Source organism: Passer domesticus, chromosome 2, assembly GCF_036417665.1.
Source record: "Passer domesticus isolate bPasDom1 chromosome 2, bPasDom1.hap1, whole genome shotgun sequence".
Lineage (NCBI taxonomy): Eukaryota > Metazoa > Chordata > Aves > Passeriformes > Passeridae > Passer > Passer domesticus.
The window spans coordinates 125,412,729-125,432,340 of record NC_087475.1 but is presented as its reverse complement, the minus strand read 5'-3'; the positions used below and the strand labels follow the sequence as shown (position 1 = coordinate 125,432,340).

Below are 19,612 nucleotides of genomic sequence, written 5' to 3'. Positions count from 1 at the left end.
CCAGATTTGACCCATCTGACAGTATCTGTGGAGAAGGGGGAGTTTTATTGGGGGATAAACCCCAAGGTTTGTTGTTTGGTAGGTTAGGGAACTCAGGTATGGTTAGAAAGGGTCATAGGGAAATGTGACACTTGGAAAAAGAAGTGAATTATCCAGAGACTAGAAATGAGTAACATCCAAGTGGTTTTCACATCAATCAATAGCAGCAGTAGCTCTTCACTTAATAGCCAGGAAAGCAGTAAAAAGATGATATTATTTTGGCCTTGGTTAAGTGATGAGCATGTTATTCAAAGATGCCAAGGGATGAAAACATTTGATTGAGCTAAGAGATGGAATGAATAAGAGCAGGAATAGTCTTCAAAGTTTATTGGTTAAACAACCGTCTGAAGCATGAGATAGCGTCAAAAAGAAATAGGGTAAAAGACTGATCAGTAAAAAAGCTATGTCTTAGAAGCCAAAATACATAATGTAAAATAAGAATTATTAAAATTCGAAGTGTTCAAGGCCAGGTTGGACAGAGCTTGGAGTTACCTGGTCTAATGGAAGGTGTCCCTGCCCATGGCAAGGCATTGGAATGAGATGATCTTTAAATTTCCTTCCAACCAAAACTATTTTATGATTCTATATTTCTATTGAAGATATTAAATACTACGGCAAAAATGTTTGGACATGTGTCCAAAAGGACAAGGAGGAAAACAGCAGGACCTCTGTACCACTGAAACGGGATAAAAATTGAAAATAACAGCTGAGTGATGATTTTGGCCATGTGGCAGAGGCAGGACACCTTGCTACATTACTGCAGTGTCTGTCTCCATTTTTAAACACCAAAAAATGAATCTGCTTAGGCTTCCATGCAGCTTTGAGATGTGATGTTATGTGGAAAAGTATGAACTAAGCTGGAATTGGCAGCAGGAGCATGAAGTGAACATGAAATTGAACATAAGTTAGTCATAAACTATACTGACAAGAAATAGTGACAGATTGAGTCACTACTGGTGATTCCTGAAATTTCAGTCCTGGGGCTGATTGTGCTTGGTGTTTTTATCAGGATCCTTGGCATCTCTGTGATGACAACAAGAAATCAGGAGACATCAATTTAAAATTAAATTATCAGAATGTGAGCAACAGGCTTTCAAAAGAGGAACTATTAAAACCAATAAAATGCTACAGAATTCTCACTTTATGGTCAGTTATTTGGAAATTATTGAGGAAAACTTAGTAAAACCACCTGATCACAAAAGAGCAAAAAACATTTCTGCAAAGCAAGTGCAATCGTGAGCCTGGCATGAACCATGAAAGTTCCACAAGTGATAACAAAGCTTGTAAATTACATCAGTAAAGTATTAACTGTAATATTTTGTGCCAGTCACATTCAGAGTGAAGTCAGACTTGAATCCACCTGCAGAAAGTCCAGAAGTGTGGTAAGAGAAATGAAAATAATGTCTTGTGACAGGAAAATTTTAAGAGCATGTTTTATTTAATCAAGCAGAACAAGAGCTGATGAGAACTTCTCTTTGCCTGCAAATCCACCAAGAAAAACTGTGAAAAGAATTGCTTAATTTTACATACTTGCCAGAAGACTGAGTGTAAAACCTGTTACCTCTCTATTTAGGCCAGGATCTACAATATTTCCACTTATTAGAGCACTGAAGCGTAATCTTTAAATTAGAAATTCTGGTGGCAAGAAAATGATCTACTTTTAGGAAGATACTTGCTCAGCTGAAGAAAGAAATCATGAGGTTTCTTCCAGCCTTCTCTTAGCAGTTCTGCTTTTTGTAGTAGATCCTGGTGGCTCTATTTCCTCAAAGGCAGCAAAAGAGGAGAATTCCCAGATTCAGCACAGGCCTAGGTCTCTTCCAGGAGATGCATCTGTGAAATGTTTGAGAATTTTACAGAGGAAGCCTTTGAGGGCTGACAGGAAATCATGGGTTAAGGATTCTCTATGAGAGGCATGACACTGAATTCCAGATGGGATGAAGCCATACAGCTTAGTGTAAACAAATGGTTATGATTCCTGTCAAGATCAATTTTTCATCTCCATAAAGCCCAGTTTAATAACATGGCACAGGCACCACTGAAAAACGGGAATATCAGCTTTCCAACAATTTCCCAAAATTGAAATAGAATCTGTTTTGGCAAAAACAGTACAGTTGTCCACCAAGAAAAACATTTTAGGTAGGTAGTTATGTAAGCAGTAAAAATAAATGTTTTATAAAATGCACCCACAAGGACTTAGAAGTATTAAAAAAAGCCCCCAATAATAATTAACCAGATTTCATGAAGTATGAAACAGCCAAAAATAATAAGCAGTACAGCTGAAGGAGGTGAAGTCATTTCTCCTACTGCACTCCAAAGCTTGACCACCTGGAGAGATTAAAAAAATATATCCAAAGAATTAATTTTCCTAATATGGGCACAGTGCAAAATTCTGTCTCTTAACATGACTTCATTTGGCCAAAGGAATGGAATTTTATGGAAGCCTAATATGTTTTACAAGTACTTGTTTCTCTGGCACAGCAGCAAATCTTTGGGAAGGCAGATGAAATGAAGGAGCATCTACTAGATTTCCTTTGGAGCCAAAAGAAGCTGGTATTGTCTCCTGAAGAGAAAGTATCATTTTAAATTAAAAGGTAATATTAGTACAAGATCAAGTCCATGAATAAATTTACTCTGGAAACTGGAATTTTCTGAACTTCTGAATTTCTACGATTGTGTTCTTTAGATAGTGGAGCAAGAAGCCTATTTTAAGGTAAAGCTTGGTGGTTTCATTTCCATGACAGGACAAAAACAATCCTTGAGTCAAAACCTCATCTTTGGATATGTGAATATTAATCTGTGGATATCTAATTGCACTGAACTTTGTTAACATCACCTTTTTCCTTCACTGACCCAGAGAGTCACCTCACACAGAATTTTAGTGTCCAAGGCATTGATAATCCAACAGAGACATTTAATGGGAATTAGAATCTGTTCAGCTCTTTCTTCTGCTTTTGATCAGAATGTCTTTGGGTTTCATTGAGAAAATCATTAACCCAATCTGTGGCCTGAAATTTTTCCTCAATCCTTAATTATTTCCTCCAGCTCTGGGTTTTCAGCACGGGAAAGACCTGGAGCTGTTGGAGAGAGTCCAGAGGAGACACCAGGATGATCAGAGGGATGGAGCAGCTCTGCGGGGAGGAAAGACTGAGAGAATTGGGATTGTTCAGCCTGGAAAAGGCTTCAGGATGAGCTAATTGCAGCCTTCCAGTAACTGAAGGGAGCCTGCAAGGAAAATTGAGAGAGACTATTTACAAGGGCTGGAGTGGCAGCATAGTGAGGAACAGCTTCAAATGGATAGAGAGTACTTTAGATGGATTAGGAAGAAATTATTTTACTGAGTGAGGGTGGGGACAGGGTGCCCAGAGAAGCTGTGGCTGCCCTGGATCCCTGACAGTGTCCAAGACCAGGCTGGATGGGGCTTGGAGCCACCTGGGATAGTGGAAGGTGTCTGACCATGGCAGGGATGGAATGAGATGAGCTTAGAGGTCCCTTCCAACCCAAACCAATCTGTGTTTCTGTGACTCTGAAGTTCAGATGCTTGGTACATAAGGATGCTGTCTAGTGTTGCTGGCTGTCAATCACTTGTTTTTAAAATTTTAAAAGTTTAATAGTATATAACAATAGTAATATAATTACAGTAATAGTAATTTGGACAATTTGGATTACGACCATATGAGACAATAAAAAACAAAGCCTTACGGACAGTCCGGGTACCTTTTCTGGGCAAAATAAGCCCGAAAAAGGACACACATTAACAGAGGATTAACCCTTAAAAACAATAGCCTGTTACATATTCATACATGATGTATAAATTCCATTCAAACAAAGGATTCTGTCTGGTCATCATCAACTTCTTCCTCTTAATCCTAACGGCGTCTTCAGGGCTGAGTGAGGCAGGAAGAAATTAGTTTCTTCTGATAATGGGGCAATAAATTCTCTTTCTCTGAAAGATTTAGGTGTCCTGTGGATGCTATCTTGGTGTGAGTCCTTCCTTTAGAAAAAAATATCTGACATAGCACAGTTTCTATTTTAACATTATGCTATAACCTAAAACTATATTTAGCACACTACTTAAGAAAATGAATACAGCATAACTTTCCAACATAATACATATAATATTTGCGAAAAGCCAATCATAAAACACACATTTTTCACACTGGCTAAGAATCACAGAAATATAATCCTTTTATTATTAGAAAACAGAGCTTTTTGGGATGTCAATATCAAGGTTTCCCCCGCGCGTTTCAGAAACTTCCTCAGCAGCTCTTTCCTTCGGGTTTGTGCTGACTCCCTGTGGTCGTTTTGGCCATGGAAACACCATCGGTGAAGCCGGCACGGAAATCAGGAGCAGGAGCAGCACCGCCGCTCGCTCTCCGCCCTCAGGGACACCGGCGGCGGGGACACCAAACACACCGATGGTGCTCAGTGTTGGACAGAGGCCATCACATCCCACCGCACCCGCTGCAATTCCGGGTCCGGCACATCCCAGCCTCACCGAGGGGTTGCGGACGCTCCCGCCCCGTTCCTCCCCTCGTCCCGCCCCTTCCCCCGGATGCGGGCCGGGATGGCGCTGCCCACCCCGCGCTACGAGCACCTGGGCCCCGGGGGGCCCTTTCGGGACGTGTACGAGCCGGCCGAGGACACCTTCCTGCTGCTCGATGCGCTGGAGCGGGACGCGGGCAGCCTGCGGGAGGCTCGGTGCGGCTGGGCGGGCAGCGGAGCCGGGAGGGGCGGGCAGAGGGGGCATTGCCGGCACAGGGGTGTTAAAGCCATTGGAGAGCTCCAGAGGGGCTGCGGAGATGGGGAAGGGCCTGCAGCGGGGTGAACTGAGGGGGCATTGTTGGCACAAAGGTGTTAAAGCCATTGGAGAGCTCCAGAAGGGCTGCGGAGCCGGGAGGGGTGAGCTGAGGGGGGATTGTTGGCACAAGAGTGTTAAAGCTGTGAGGGAGCTCCAGATAGGGAAGGGGCTGAGAGTGCTTGGCTCCCTCAGCCTGGAGACGAGGAAACCTCGCCGCTGTCTGCAGCTTTCTCATGGGAGGCAGCAGAGGAGCCAGCACTGGTCCTGCTCTGTGTGAGCTGAGGGGATGGCCTGAAGCTGTGTCGGGATATCAGGAAAAGGTGCTTTTCCCAGAGGCTGGTGGGGCACTGGAGAAAGCTCCCCAGGGAATGGTCACAGCACCATCCTGACAGAGCTCAGAAAGTTTTTGGACAATGCTCCCATGGATGCACAGGGTTGGATTGTTGGGGTGTCTGTGCAGGGCCAGGGGATGAACTGGATGATTCTTGAGAGTCCATTCCAGCTCAGGATATTCTGTGATTTTGTACTTCAGTGTGTTTAGGAGGACAACATATTCTATAGTGCTGTCTTGACCAATCCTGTGTCTGTTACAAACAAAAGTCATCCAGAGCGTTCTCTCTTTAGAGTCGAGATCTGCCTTGAAATAGGATCTGGATCTGGTGTGGTTTCAACATTTCTGGCTTCTTCCATCCTTGGACCCAGTGCACTCTACATGTAAGTATTAACAGCACCTAAACTGCTGCATGCAATAATAAAGGATGCTTAGCTCAGGATGCTTTAGCCCTCTCATACATATTTATCATTTTTGCATTTTGAAAACTAATTTTTTTCAATTCTATAGCTATATAAAGCAAAGAGAGCCTGTTGAGCATTTCTGAGCTTATGGTGCTGCCTGAATGATTTACTTCAGCTTCTGTAACAAATGAGTAGTGCTGTGACTAGAAACCCCTTTTCCCATTTCTCAGACAAATTGCTAAGCCTGCACTTGTGTTGGCTGGGTTTAATCCTTGTGGGTCCCTTTTAATTCAGAATATTCTGTGATTCTATAAACTAGCTTGTGGTTCATAGGGTTGAACTTCCAGGTACAGTAGCCCATAATTTACACTTTGTAATATTTCCCTTTTAGATGCACAGATATCAACCCCATGGCAGCTTACTGTACCCAGGAGACAGCTCTGCTTAATAATGTCCACCTGCAGCCTGTCATCACTGACTTGGTAAGAGAGAGGTTTCAATAGTGTCTCTTTTGTAGTTTGTGTAATTTTTTAATACATACTGCAGATCATGGAGTCACACAATAGTTAGGGTTGGAAAGGACCTCTGGACATCACCCCCTGCCAAAAAACCCCCAACCAACTACTCAAGCTCTAAAATTCAAAATTAAGCTCTAAAATTCATTGTATTAATTAAATAAATCTGTAGATATAGTTTGGAAAGTGCTGGACAAGAAATTTTATAGTGGCCTGACATTATCATAGCCCTTTGTGTAAAGTTATGCAGTTCTTGGTTTTCAGCCTTTTCTGATTTGTGTCTGCTTTTACCTTTAGTTTCTTACAAAATTTGATATGGAGAAAAGCTAATTTTTCTCATCTCTTTAACTCTTTTGTGTTTATAAAAGATGATGTATAGGCCACAATAATTGGGATTTAAAATGGCTGAACAACTACACTATGTAACTATATGTTTACAAAATATTTGTATTATTCATGTTCCCTAAAAGAAACCCCACACAATCATCAACTTCACCTACAGGTCAAAGGATTATCCCCGAGATTAAATGGGAAGGTTGATCTACTGCTGTTTAACCCACCATATGTGGTAACACCTTCTGAAGAGGTAGGAAAATTTTGAAATACTCTTTAAAAATTGCTACTGTCTGTGGTTGTGACAGTTCTGTCATTCTGTATTATGACAATCTTTGCTTTCCTTCTTCCTAGGTGAAAAGCTGTGGAATAGAGGCATCCTGGGCTGGGGGCACACAGGGCAGAGAAGTAATGGATAGAGTTTTCCCACTAGTACCAGACCTGCTTTCACCAGGAGGATTATTCTACTTGGTCACAATTAAAGAAAACAATCCAGGTGATCACTGTCCTTGGACATTCAAATGGGCCAAACCAGGTTTAATATGGTATAAATCAAAATGTTGATCACAGCTCGACCAAAAATGCAAGCAAATTTATCAAAGCTGAGAACTGCCCAGGCTAGTTTGGAAAGTGGTGTGGGACCCCAGGAGCTCTGCAGGAGTTCAGTTCCAATTTTGAAAGGTGGATTAATTAAGTCTGAATCAATTAATGATGCCAGGCCAGTTCTTTCTTATGGAAGAGAATGGTGGTGTTAACCAAAAAGGCTTAGTGGGAAATGTGATGTCTTTCATTTTACAGATGTAGAGAAAATATTTGGACTCATTCCTTCTGATCTAATGCTTGATGGCCACAAATGACCATGTAATGTCAGGATTATTCTTCCCACCTGATTTATTAGGCAGCTTTTGTGAGAAGGTACTACAAATTTCACTTCCTCTTACAGTTTAGCTTCATACAGAATTCTAGAAAAACACTGAACTTGTTTGTAAACTGTGAGCTGTATTTGTGCTTGGTGGGAGATTATTTTCCATAAAAGTTCCTGTCTGAAAGAGTAGGAGGACAGAGTTTGTAAACTTTGCTTAACAGCTTGGCAGATATTTTAGAATTAATCTTCTATAACCAATTTCAACTCATTTGTAAACACTGCACTTTCCATTGCAGATGAAATTTTGGAAACAATGAAGAAAAGTGGCTTAAAAGGCACACAAGTACTTTCCAGGCAAGCAGGACAAGAGATGCTGACAATCCTCAGATTCAGGAAATCTTGATAACTTCTCTTTACCTGCCAGGTAGTAGGCATGAAGAAAATGAAAAAAACTCTGAACACAGAGTTTTCAGCTGGTAAACACTGAAGTGAATGCAATCTGCCCTTTGCTGATGGCAGGCACTTACTCATTACAAGCAAAACATCAAGAAAGAAATGAACCCAAAAAGTGAACTAGGGAACAAAATATCAATGGGTTCATGATGATCTAATATCCTCTGACAATACCAGTGCCACACACCAGAGAGTCTGACTTCTACAAGCCATGCACACGTATCACTTTTAATTTGTAACCTTCAGTTGTCATTGGTCAGAACCAGGATCATTTTACACCATCAGCATTCACAACAAACTGCAAGCAGCAGTGTTAAGATATCCTTCTGTTGGCTTATAAAGTTCTTTCCTCTCCCAGGATCAGCGTTCTCAGCATGGATCACTTTGGCCTTGATTAAGGACCAGAGTCTTCCACGTCCCTGTGACCTTCAGAGAAGAAGAAAGAGCCTGGTTAAAATACAGAGGTGCTCAGAGTTCAGCACAAAAGCATTTGGAGGAAGTTTGGATCTGCACAGATGGAAATACAGTGGCACTTTATACAATGCAAAATGTGAAGGCAGAGCTAGGAGTTGTTTCACTTGTTCTCACATAGCTGTCAGATACTTTTAATACTCAGGGTACTGAACTTCTCATCTCTTCCAGCATGTGAGGATGTTCCAGCTGCAGATAAGGAGGATTCTCCAATTCTTCAGTCCCTTGTAATGAGCACAACAGTTCTGCAGCTCATTCAACACCTTCCCCAAGCTTCAGAGATGGCTTCTCAAGGAAAGATGGAAAATTTTATTTTAGTAACTGTACGTATTTATATTGCCATTGGGATTTTTTGAGGAATGCAGTTTTGCAAATAGAAATTGAATTTTAGTCCTTTTCACTTTTTTCTCCCCATTTTAAAGAAACACTAATGTAGTTTTTCTGGTGTACACTGGAGGGTGTTTTTGGGGCTCTCATTGTTTTGTCTGTGGATACAAAGCTTAAATAAGTTGGCTTCAACTCCCAGCTTACTTATGACCAAAATGAAAACCAAACAAGTTTAGAAGGGGTAAGATGGAAGTGCATTTAAAAAAAAAATCCATCGTGGATCTGTAGAGACTGACTTGAAAGACTTTTGTTTGTGTAATGCTCCTATAAACACTATTTTGATATTTGTAGTAATTTGTGTCATTTTAGCAGTGCTTTATTACAGGAGGGTACTGGGCACATGGTAGTCCTCACATCAGTCCAAATTAGCAGAGCCTCTTACTCGAAAACTTCTAAAATTGAAATGGGATGATAATTAGATATGGTTAAGCTAAATAATTGCAGCTACACTGTCAAGTTAAGGATAATTTGACTGCAGACTGGACCTAGAGCTTGTAGGATTTCCAGATTTCAAGCTCAGGGTTGGGTGCCACCAAAACCTTTGGCCATGGTTCAAAGTAGTTTGTCCTCAGGTGCTGGAGTTTTTATCTAGCCAGTTACTGAATATTTCCCAGTAATTATCATTATCATCCTCTTCAGTTAAATTAGGAGGCTCTGCTATGGTAATAAAATAAAAAATTATCTCCAGGGTGCACTGAGCACTGCTTTGGTTTCTCTTCTCCACCTGTAATGTTTAATAGCTACAGACAGGTTTAATTATGAGGTCACATCTTATTGTAAACTTGATAATTGCTCTGAGCCAGCGTTACCTGAGGAATCTACAGGAATATCCTTTTTATCAACATGACTGGAGAAACCTTTGTTGTCTGGGCATTGGGAAGAAAAAGTGATCCTGAGGGTTTAAAAAACATCTCCCCTTCTGTGGCTCCTGCCTCCCCTCACAGAGTAATGAACAAAGCTGCAGTTTGTTTTTTGAAAGATGCTCCTGTACACGAGGCTTTGATTTTACAAGAAACAAGATAGCAGAGAGGAGGGATGCAGAGCAGGATTTTAAACTTGTTCAGTGCTTCTGCATGACTGCAATTCAACATCAATCAATTAAAAGTTGAAAAAATCACTATTCACACAACAATCTGCACTGTAAGGGATGATTGGTTTTGCTGCATCTTCATAAGGACAAGTAATTTGGATTTTGTGTGTTCTTTTCTCAGCATGTCCTTTTTTTCCCCTAAATATTTTTAAGACATTGAAGCACTTAGCTGAACCTTCCCAAAAACGTTGCCCATGCAAAGTTTCTTCATAAAGTTAGAAGCAAATTGAAAGCAAACAGGCATTTTGTATATAGCAATTGTCACCTCTGGTTATGATGGAAATGCTTACCAAAGTGTAAATTATCAGGATTTTTTCCCAGAGTAATATTTTTGAAAAAATAATGGGACAACTTTCTGAAATGTTATGTTTGGGTTTCTTTTTTCTATCGAAAATTTTGTGTTTGGATGGGAGTGTATGATCAGGAGAATCCTGCTGAAGTTTATGAGCAGTTGAAAAAGCCTGACAAAAACTCCAATCCAGCCTAAATGGAAAATATTTATGGAAGAAAACTCCTTGAGTGTTAGTTACTGCACACACAGCAGGGCTCCACTTGAACCAAAACTCTCCTACCACAAATTGCATTTTTGTGCACTGAAGACACCTGGTGGCTGCATCCACACACAGCTCTGACAGAAAAATTAATTATTCAGGGAAGTTTTTCTCTTGTTGAAACTTAATTACCACCTTGAGCCATTCTGTTTTTATGGTATTATTAAGATACAAATGAGATATTTTCGATCTCCAAATGGTAATTTAGATTTTTAAATTTTGTTTTTTAACAAAATTCGATTTGAGACAGTGCAGGAGACTAGTTTTGCTTTAAAAGCATGTTTCAAGGGATAGTAAATACTAAGTAAATGTAAAATAAGTATTTGTCAAAGTAAGGAATGAGAGTCCCAATCCTAAATTGTATAATTAGGAAAGGGAGATGGCAGGAAAAGATGTACCAGATGGGTACTGATTTGCACTGTCTGTAGTAACTCAGTAACTTCTTTGCTGAATCCTAAGAGATGTCAAGTGTTTAAAAACCCTCAGTGCAATTGAATTCAAAGAACTAATTCAATTTAAACTCAACTAGCACAGTTGTTTGTGTTGAATATGATTATTTTGGAGGAAGGGGCTCCGAAAATATGGGGTGAAATTCAGATCTGAGGATTGCTATAAACAGAAATGTTCTTTACCTGATTCAGTCCCCTTTGTCATGGCTGTTGCTACTTCACTGAAGTCAAGTGAAAAGAAAAACCCAACCATAATCTATGCAGTGTTCTTTCTGTCCCACCCCAGTTTTTCTTCTGACAAGACCAACATTCTATTTTGGGGCTGTATTTTTCCTGTTTGCAGGAAACCACAGAGCGAGACACAGCGTTCTGAGAGTGGGCTCCAGGAAGTCTGCTGAAAATTACCTTTTAACACTGCATGAAGGAGGTTTTAGTGCCTTAAAGGAGCAGCAGTGTCCCAGTGTCCCATCAGCTCCGTGCCTGTCACTGGTGATCACAGAGCTCAGGATTTCCTGCTGCACCAGCCAAGGTAGCCCCTGTAGTTTTACTCCTCTAATTCCCTGTTAGAGGAGGGGTCAGCTCTTTCATTTTGATGCAAGTCCTTCACAACATGAGATTCTTTGCATCCCCCCACTTTTCCCTCAGCAGTTTCAGTGTCAGAGGTAAGCTGAGCCTTTTTAAACCAAAGCACACGTCTTGAGCCGGGTTCTGAATTGTTGGCTGAGCTTGGGTGACACGCTCTCACAAGGGGGCTCAGTTCATTCTGTCCAGAGCTGGTTAAAGCTTCCCTGGGGGGTTTGTTGTCTGTAAAACACTTCCCTAAGTGCAACCATGGGTATTGTAGCTGTTGGATTTGTCTTGGGGTAATGACAGCCTTCAGAAATAAGGGGAGGGAGGAAGCAATTTAAAGCTAATTATAGAAGAATTGAGGTGAGAAGGTGTCAGTTACTGCAGTGAAATCCAATGCTGAATTGGAGCTATTTTGTACACTGGAGGACAGATTAAAAAACCACTTGAGGCAAACCAATCTATGAACCCCTCCTAAAAACCTCTAAAGTCCCTAAATACTTTTCTGTCAGCTCTGAACAGAGCTACTGAACAGTATTTTCACCTGAGCTGCAGTAGCTCTCTGTATTCCAACCCTCACCCTGCACTTTCTGTTTCTACCTGAGATGTGCTTGTAGATATGAAAGAGGTGGCCACACAAGCTACAAATTCCAAACCCCTTGTAAAAAAGTGGTGGGATGAGGAAAAAAAATAAAAGCAAAATTGTCAGAGATTGACTCTCCTTCAGCCTATGTAAATAACAAATGTCAGACCTAATTATCAATATCACTGATTTGAAAGCTGTGTGTACTTAATCCTACTGCATCCAGGATAAGGATTGAACTGCCTTGATTCAGTCAAAAAGGCAAAATGGTACCATCATGGCCTAATTACTAAACTTTAAATATTTGTTTCACCTGGTTCTGCATCAGCTTCCACAGAAATCCTGACTGATACATTGATTTTTGCAAGTGTGCATGTGCTGTTTCATACATGAATTGTCCACACAAAAAAAATTTATAAAGGGTATGTTTATTTCTATTCTGCTTTTCCATTTCACAACAAAAAGCACTTGATCTTAATGTGCTGTGACCTGGAAATGACTGAAAATGAGAAAATAATGGTTCATAAATTCATCAGTCAAGAGATTGCCTGAATTTATCATTGATCCATCCTCAGATGTCAAGACAAGTCAGAATTCAGGAAAAGAAATGTGTAAACAATCGAACCCACACTTGATGATAATTTTTGATGGGTTGATGTTATTTGCTCAATTTTCATGAAGTCCCCAAGGGAGAGGGATCAAACTGTGACCTTTTTGGATTCTTCCACATTGCAGAAGCCCTTCCTGAAAAGATCTGAGGCCTTGGGTAGCTGCAAGATCCTGTACCTACAAATGGTTTACTGCAGTGTCAAAATGCACAACAATTACTCCACCTGGTATTCACTTGGAGCAGAAGGTATCATTAGGGAATTTCTGTCACCATGAAGAAAATCAGGAATTGACAGGAAGCAAGAGGTTTTGTACAACCAGTCCTGAAACAGAATTCAGTGTCATTGCACAGGTAAATCAAACAAATGCTTCAATATCTGATGTCACCTTAGGCTACAGCAGCAGCAGCTCCTTCAATTTTCCTGTCCCCATCCATTTCTTGTGTCTTATATTACACCACTCTGTGTGAACCACCACGTTCTTAATCCACTTGACAGGTAAAATAAGAGATTATGCATAAATTCTATAAAAAAGGAATACCTTTATTTTTTTTTAAAGAGACCGTTTTTTCATTACCAAGCGAAAACTTTACAATGTAAAGTATTTCTCTTCAGTATTGTTTTAATATAAAAACTTAAATCACTTACTCTGGTCTTACTGTTCCTACAGGGAGTCTTGTGGCACTGCAGGACCCAGGTATCTTCAGCCTCACTCTAGTATCTAATCATAAGTTCATGACTTATTTTTTTAAATAAAACCATTTCTGTGGCCACTCACCATCAACAAAACATCCCTACCACCAAACAAAAATAAAGCATCTTCATCAGACCAAAAGAGACTAAACAGCACTATTACAGTGAGAAACTTTGTTAAAATAAAAATATTTTGAAAGTTAGACACGACTTTAAAATTGTACAAAGACAACAAGCACTCAAATTACACAGAGTAAGTAGCAGTGAGTACAATGTGAATGCAACAACAGTGAGTCTTGCCTCTTTTTATATGCAATATAAGTAGAGATTCCTTGCCAAACTTCCAGCTTTTTTTTTTTCCTTTTTCCTGAAAAGCAGCTCATTGTGCTGCAAAACCTAACAGGGAGCATCTCACTCTTCAGTTCAACAGAATTGCTAAAAGGGGCTCTGGCTGAAACCAGTCTTTCTATCATGAGAATATCCCATACAGTGCAGAACAAGTTTCTTTCTCCACTGAAAATCAATTCCCTTTTATTAAGCTGAATGTTTCACCTTCCCATGGGACCTGTCAAATTACAGGCTTCAAAATGATTAAAAATTCTGAAGCTTGCTCCTGTTTTTTCAAGAACATGCTAGCTGATACTGTCATGGTGTGTCCATGTAAGGAGTCACACAACAGAGAATGGTCGTGTTTGTATTTTACTCTATGCAAGTGTTGTTTCAGGAAAAACACTTGGGACTCATTTTAGATAATTTGGCTCAATTAGTTTAAGTATTGGTCAGAGAAGAAAATATTTATTTAATTTTTTTCTATTACATTTAGAGCTCAAATATATCCCTAAAACCACATGGCAGGAAGTATCCCTTAGAGATTGTCCCTAGGTTTGGCTGTGAAGTGAAAAGCTGACACTGTTACCATCCTCCCTTTACTTCTGAGAGTTTTCTTCTTTACAGGAAATACATCTTGCACAAGAAATTAATCCCCCATGGTGACTGTTCAAACAGCTCCATTACAGCCTCAAAACTAGGATTCAGTTATTCCTTAGGTTTAGATAGATGAGAAAACTTCTGCTGTAAATCTTCCCTGAGATCAACAGCAATTAAAAGAAAGTTATGTTTTAGCCAACTGCAGCCATACTGGCAAAACTGAATGGTGAAAAGAACTTTCAGAACTGGTGTTCTGAATTTGAGTGCTTGCAGGAGTCTGTTTCATGACAGAATGCAATCACTTACTCATATTTTCTCTAAAAATGCCTTGATGATTAGGGTTATGTTCATGATTTTAAACTTACTTGTTCTTTCTAGATTACCTGGAAGTGCTTTATTTTTAATAGCTTTACCCATTATTAATGACTGTTGCAATGGATCAATGTCCTGATTTTCAGAAAAGCTTCAAAAGTATTGTGGCTTTATTTTTAAATGAAAATAGCCTATTATTAAGACAGCAGTGTCCTGCAAATTGAGTCCATGACACTTGCCAATTGCTTCATTTTTATGTAAAACTGTAAATTTGAAAGCAACTTGATTTTTTTTCTTCTTTTTTTTTTCAGTTATGCAGGAGCCTGTTTAATGTTCCCATGAAGCATTTCAAAATGTCTGTCAGTCTGTCAGTCAAGGGAAGAACACAGCATCTAATCTTATATAAAATTCTTATGGGGTGCAGCCTGAAAAATCCCATGTTAGCAAAACTGAGTGAACCAGCCCAAATTCCTTTTGCCCATCCCACTTCTCTAGCTGCTTTTCTTTTCTCAATATCCCATTCTTCTCCATTTGCTTCAATTCTAAGATAGCATTGCTGAGGTTTCAATGAAGATTAAAAATTAAAGCAAGGATGTTGTTTCAGTGTAAGGAAACAGCAGCTCTGAGAAAATGCTTTCAGTTCTTGTCAGGACAGAAAAGGCTGTTGGCAGTTTACCTTTCACTTGGCTTCAGAAGATTTATTAAACAGTTCTAGCCCAAGGCAGTTAAGGATTTTAAGCTAAACCCAAGCTTGTGCAATAAAAAATTATATTTAGGAAGGCATATCTTGATCTCTAGGATTAGATTAAAAAGTTGCTACTGTTATTCTGTCTGAAGTCCTAGACCAGCAGTGGGCTGAGCACCCCTGGATTGATGCACATGGATAAGAAACCTTCTGCTTTTTAGCTTTGTCCATTTATTCCAGCAGGTTTCATAGCAGGACATGGAACACAAGTGCATTTCTGCAGACTAATTGCACAAAAAAAAAATAATTGTTACTAAGTATGCAAGTCTCTCCCAGCCCAGCAAAGGAGACTGCTCTAGAAACAGCTGGGAAATAGCTCCAAACCCAAAATAATCTGATTATTTTGTCTCTTTTCAGCAGTTCCTTGGTATTGCTGTAAATAAACTGCTGTGAAACTCTGCTGGGGAAAGGAAGCTGGACAACTGGCTCCACCCTCAGGAGTTAAAGCATCCTTGTGCCATTGTACCCGTGGAGAGGGAGGATTCCTGTGCTCCCAGGAGATGCTTGGCACTTGTCTGAGCCCAGAGCATCTCCAGATCTAGAGCAGGCAGAGGTCAGTTGTATTCCAGCACTTTGCACAGTACTCCCTCATTTCATTCCAAACCTCTATGGAACATTTGTGCTAGGTGAACTATTTGGCATCATCATTTGGAATAGCTTAGTAACTATTTACTTGATTTTGGAGAGAGCAACATTATTGAAATTCTTCAATTTCCCATTTTGCTTTCTGCCATCGAATAGATGTGGCCATGGCAGTAAGAAATACAGCCCAGGTCTGTAATTCCATTATAAGTTCCAAGTGTATGTGCCTTCTGACTTATGTTTACAAGTACAGAAGAACTTTTGCAGGAACTGCTTTAAAGTTTATTCTAATCACTTCAGCTCCCTTGACTGAAAGGCTGATGATAAGGCCAGATGTGTAAAGGACCTTCAGGGAAATATGGAGCAGCCTCTTCTCCTGTGAACAATGAAAAAAACTTCCCAACTCCTCAGTTTAGTGCTTCTACCATCCCCAATTTAGATTTAGCCGAGTCCTGCTAGTAGGAAAAAGGCATTAATCTTCTCTGCTAAGAATTTGGTCCAGCATAAGTTTCACTTGACAGCAGCTGCACTGCAAACCACACTCAGTTACAGGTTTGTCTACTCAGCTTTCAAATATTGGCACTGAAATGGAAGGGGGCATGTGAAACCAAGACAAAGGAACGGTGATTTTAGAAAAGCAGACACGGCAAACCTGCAGGAACTCCCAGCCCTATGAGAACAGTGGAGTTCAGAGGTCAGTACAAGAGACTGGCTGGTTAAGCTGGGTAATGAATACATCCACAGTTGCACCAAACAGCATAAGAGAGAGTTCTAGAAGAAAAATGTTTCCTGTTTCAAAACGTAAACCAAGCTTGAATACAAAGTTGCAATAGTCCTCCCCCAACAGAGCAGTGATATTTTAACTAACCATCCTAGAGCTTCTTGCATTTCAAAGGTGCAGCATCTCTTCTTGGTCACTCAGGGACACGAGTAGCAATCCCTACCACACCGTCTTCTTGGATGCACTGTGAAGTGGGGTGCTCCATTCAAGTGCCTTTTTCTCAGCCTCTGGGCTGAACAGAGATCAGGTGCATGCCAGGGATGCTCCCTACATTCCTCGTGAGCTCTACATCAACGTAGCTCTGAAGTCTACAGCAGGGTTAGCAACGATCTGTGGCACACCGCTAGGTTCAGGAGCAGATTGTCATTTCTACAAGAATACAAAATAGCTTGTAAAATCAATATGTAACACTGTATATATGCATGAATATAAAAATAAACCACACCATCAATATGTAAAACTTCACAACAAGGATGAAAACAGTTCTCTTCTCAGCGGTCTTCGGTGTTGATGAGCTGGTTCTCATTGTCATAGCCATCAGGCAGGTAGGCTTTCCTTAGCTGCTCCGACTTGGGAATGGAGCTGCCGTTCTTAACGTAGCGGGACAGGAAGGCTCGCACGGAGGGGTGATCGGCCTTCTCCAGGGGGATGTTGGCCTCCAGGCACATTTTCACAAAGTCCTGGATCACACTGCTTTTCTCTGTCTGGGCAGCGCTGTTGCACTGCAGGGAGGCAGTCAGAGTCCTTTGCTTCTTCCTGACGTTCTGCTCCTCGAACTCCGCCTTCCTCTTGGTGTGCGTTTTGGACTTGAGGTGGTCGTTGATGGCGGACTTGCGCACGTGGTTGAGCACCACGTTGCAGGAGGTGCAGAAGAGCTTGCCGCCGTCCTCGTGCAGCTCGCTGCCGAACTCGGTCACGCGGTCCTGGGGCGTCACGTACAGAGCGGTCTTGGAGCGGTTCCGCGACGGCGCCGACTTCACCGCAAAGCGCTCCATGGCTCCTCCGCCCGCCCGGCACAGCTGGGGACAGACAAGAGCTCATTGCACGTCCAGCCTGGCACCTGCTCACGCCTCGAACACCGTGAGCTCCACTAAGGCTCGTTTGTGACGCTGCTGTTCAAGGTTTTTCATCTGCAAGTCCAGTTAATTGCTACAATGAAGCTCCTCGTGGGTCAGAGTAAAACACTGGTTTGGTTTTTAGGTTTATTACGAGGAGTGTTTTTTGTTATTTGGGTTATTGTCACAGTCTATTTGGACTTTTAGTATAAGATTTTATTAATGTGGTGAGAGTTTTTTCCTATTTGATTTTTTTATAGTATGTATTGTGAATCTGTTAAGATTGTGGTGGATATGTATGTGTCGTTATAAGGTATTAGACTGTAATTATAGAAAGTGTTTTTTAATAATTGTTTGAAGTTATCCTCACACCACTAATATTGTGGTGACTCAACACAACCCTCAAAACCCAATCTGTTAATCACTTAAAGTCAAACAAAAACACTTTTTGCTTTTCTTGAAAAGCCTTTTTTATCCTTTAAACTTTAGGACAAAGGGTACTTTCCTAGCATTTTCAACATATTTGGCAGTTTCTTAATTATGTTGAGTCAGTGTTTTTCTGTATATTTTATATAGCAAGCAAGAAAACTATTACTGTCACTTTTAAAAGTCAATAACTCCCAACAAAAAACAACCCCAAACCAAACCACTTGTTTGGAAACAGCCCTGGTTTTTAAACCACAGCTGTTAGATTGAACCTGGAGCTTAGAGCAAAGAATTTTGTCACTGCAATTACTGCTGGAACAGCCTGATGGGAACACAGAATTGCATCTGTTGCAATGCAAAATAAGAAACTGTATTTTCAACGAGGTTTAGCATCACTCTAAACTAGACCATCACCAAAGCTGGCAATAACCCAGTTAAGTGCTCTGAAATCAAGCACTGTCCTTTTGTTGCTGAGGTAGGGAGCAGCTACTGCAAATCTCAACTAAAGATAATTTAATTTACTTCTTTTGAAAGTAAAGTTGAAGTCAAGTAACAGCTCTCTTCAGGTCTGATGTTTTCGGAGCAAAATTAATGGTCATCACATTAACTACCCATTTCCTTAAAAAAAAAAAACAAAAAAAAAACAAAAAAACCCAAAAAAACCTCAAAAGTCAACAATGTTTCTTCTAAGTATCCAGATACGTCTAGATGCCCTTTTCTGTACCTGTTTTCTTTTGTTACCCAGTTTGTTGTTGCAACATTAATCAAAAAAAGCTTGAATACAGTTTCTGCTGTCCAGAATGGGTTTTGCCCGCCCTGGAACTAAAGGAATAGAGAATTCTATCTTCAACACTGTCTTTTTTTCTTAAGCCATTGCTACAGGAAGAGATTACAAGCTTCTGCAAAAAAAAGGAAACAAAGATCTTGGTATTAGCTACTTTTTTAGTGATTTTTTTTGCTCTCAGTGCAGCTTTGCAGACCTGTATGTCTTAAGACTGATACAAAGATAAGCAGTCTTTATCCAGCATCAATGTAACCTTCTTCATTCCTTTTCTTGCTTTATACGTGAGTATCCAAACAACCATTTCCTGAAATCAAGCAGAAAACAAGCCCTAACCTAACACAGACTTGTTGCTTTGGCTTCTGAAAAGCGAAAAAAAAAAAGTTCCCCCGCCAAACCGGGTGTTCGCGGTGCTACTGCACCAAAACCTCTGGCGATTCTGAGAGCACCACAACACAGGATTTTTGGAAGGCCTATTTTTTTTTTTTTTTGGAGTCTGCACCTCCGAGCGACGGGCGGCTTCCACCCGGGACCAGTTCCCGCTGCGCTCCTCGCCCGGCCCCGTGCCCCGCGCGGGTCAAACGCGCACAGCCCGGGCCCCGCGGCGCGGCTGCGTCCCCGGGAGGCCCCGCAGCCTCCTCCCCGCGCGCGGCTCCGCCCCGGCCCCGTGCCGGCCCCATTACCCGCAGCGGCCGCGCCGCCCGCCCGGGGCCGCCCCGGGGCCGCTCCGCCGCCGCCGCCGCCGCTCCGCGCTGGGCCCCGCCGGGCCGGACGCGCCGCTCGCCGCAGCCGCACGGCCCCGCCCGCCCCGCCGCCGGAAGTCACTCCCTGATTGGTTCGCCGCGGAGATGGGCGCGGCTTGCGCC

The 19,612-nt window shown here is 41.3% G+C and overlaps 2 protein-coding genes across 6 annotated transcripts; one reads left to right on the top strand and one right to left on the bottom strand.

The window, feature by feature from the left end:
• Window positions 1-4,576: 4,576 nt before the first annotated feature.
• Window positions 4,577-15,167, top strand: N6AMT1 (N-6 adenine-specific DNA methyltransferase 1). 5 transcript variants are annotated; one of them, XR_010357128.1, is made up of 8 exons: window positions 4,577-4,737; window positions 5,462-5,551; window positions 5,964-6,054; window positions 6,590-6,673; window positions 6,775-6,916; window positions 7,582-8,532; window positions 11,030-11,215; window positions 12,572-15,167. XR_010357128.1 is itself a non-coding variant. In XM_064411128.1 (7 exons), the coding sequence occupies exons 1-6, from the start codon at window positions 4,592-4,594 to the stop codon at window positions 7,686-7,688; spliced, it is 660 nt and encodes a 219-aa protein (XP_064267198.1). In that variant the 5' UTR covers window positions 4,577-4,591; the 3' UTR covers window positions 7,689-7,709; window positions 8,097-10,762. The 5 variants fall into 5 exon arrangements, 2 of the variants coding, with proteins under 2 accessions (XP_064267198.1, XP_064267196.1); XR_010357127.1 differs by having other exon boundaries at window positions 11,030-11,348; XR_010357129.1 differs by lacking the exons at window positions 11,030-11,215; window positions 12,572-15,167 and adding an exon at window positions 7,219-7,335 and having other exon boundaries at window positions 7,582-10,762.
• Window positions 12,246-19,538, bottom strand: CGGBP1 (CGG triplet repeat binding protein 1). Its single transcript, XM_064411129.1, has 2 exons — window positions 19,430-19,538; window positions 12,246-17,503 (listed from the first exon to the last, which is right to left on the bottom strand). Exon 2 carries the CDS (start codon window positions 17,477-17,479, stop codon window positions 16,976-16,978), a length of 504 nt encoding a protein of 167 aa, XP_064267199.1. The 5' UTR covers window positions 17,480-17,503; window positions 19,430-19,538; the 3' UTR covers window positions 12,246-16,975.
• Window positions 19,539-19,612: the final 74 nt, after the last annotated feature.

Excerpts from the sequence above, each read along its gene's own strand:
- N6AMT1 (XM_064411128.1), top strand. The coding sequence starts at position 4,592 with ATGCGGGCCGGGATGGCGCTGCCCACCCCGCGCTACGAGCACCTGGGC. Across the intron at positions 4,738-5,461 it reads GGCAGCCTGCGGGAGGCTCG|AGTCGAGATCTGCCTTGAAA; the intron begins GTGCGGCTGGGC and ends TTCTCTCTTTAG. Across the intron at positions 6,055-6,589 it reads AGCCTGTCATCACTGACTTG|GTCAAAGGATTATCCCCGAG; the intron begins GTAAGAGAGAGG and ends CTTCACCTACAG.
- CGGBP1 (XM_064411129.1), bottom strand. The coding sequence starts at position 17,479 with ATGGAGCGCTTTGCGGTGAAGTCGGCGCCGTCGCGGAACCGCTCCAAG.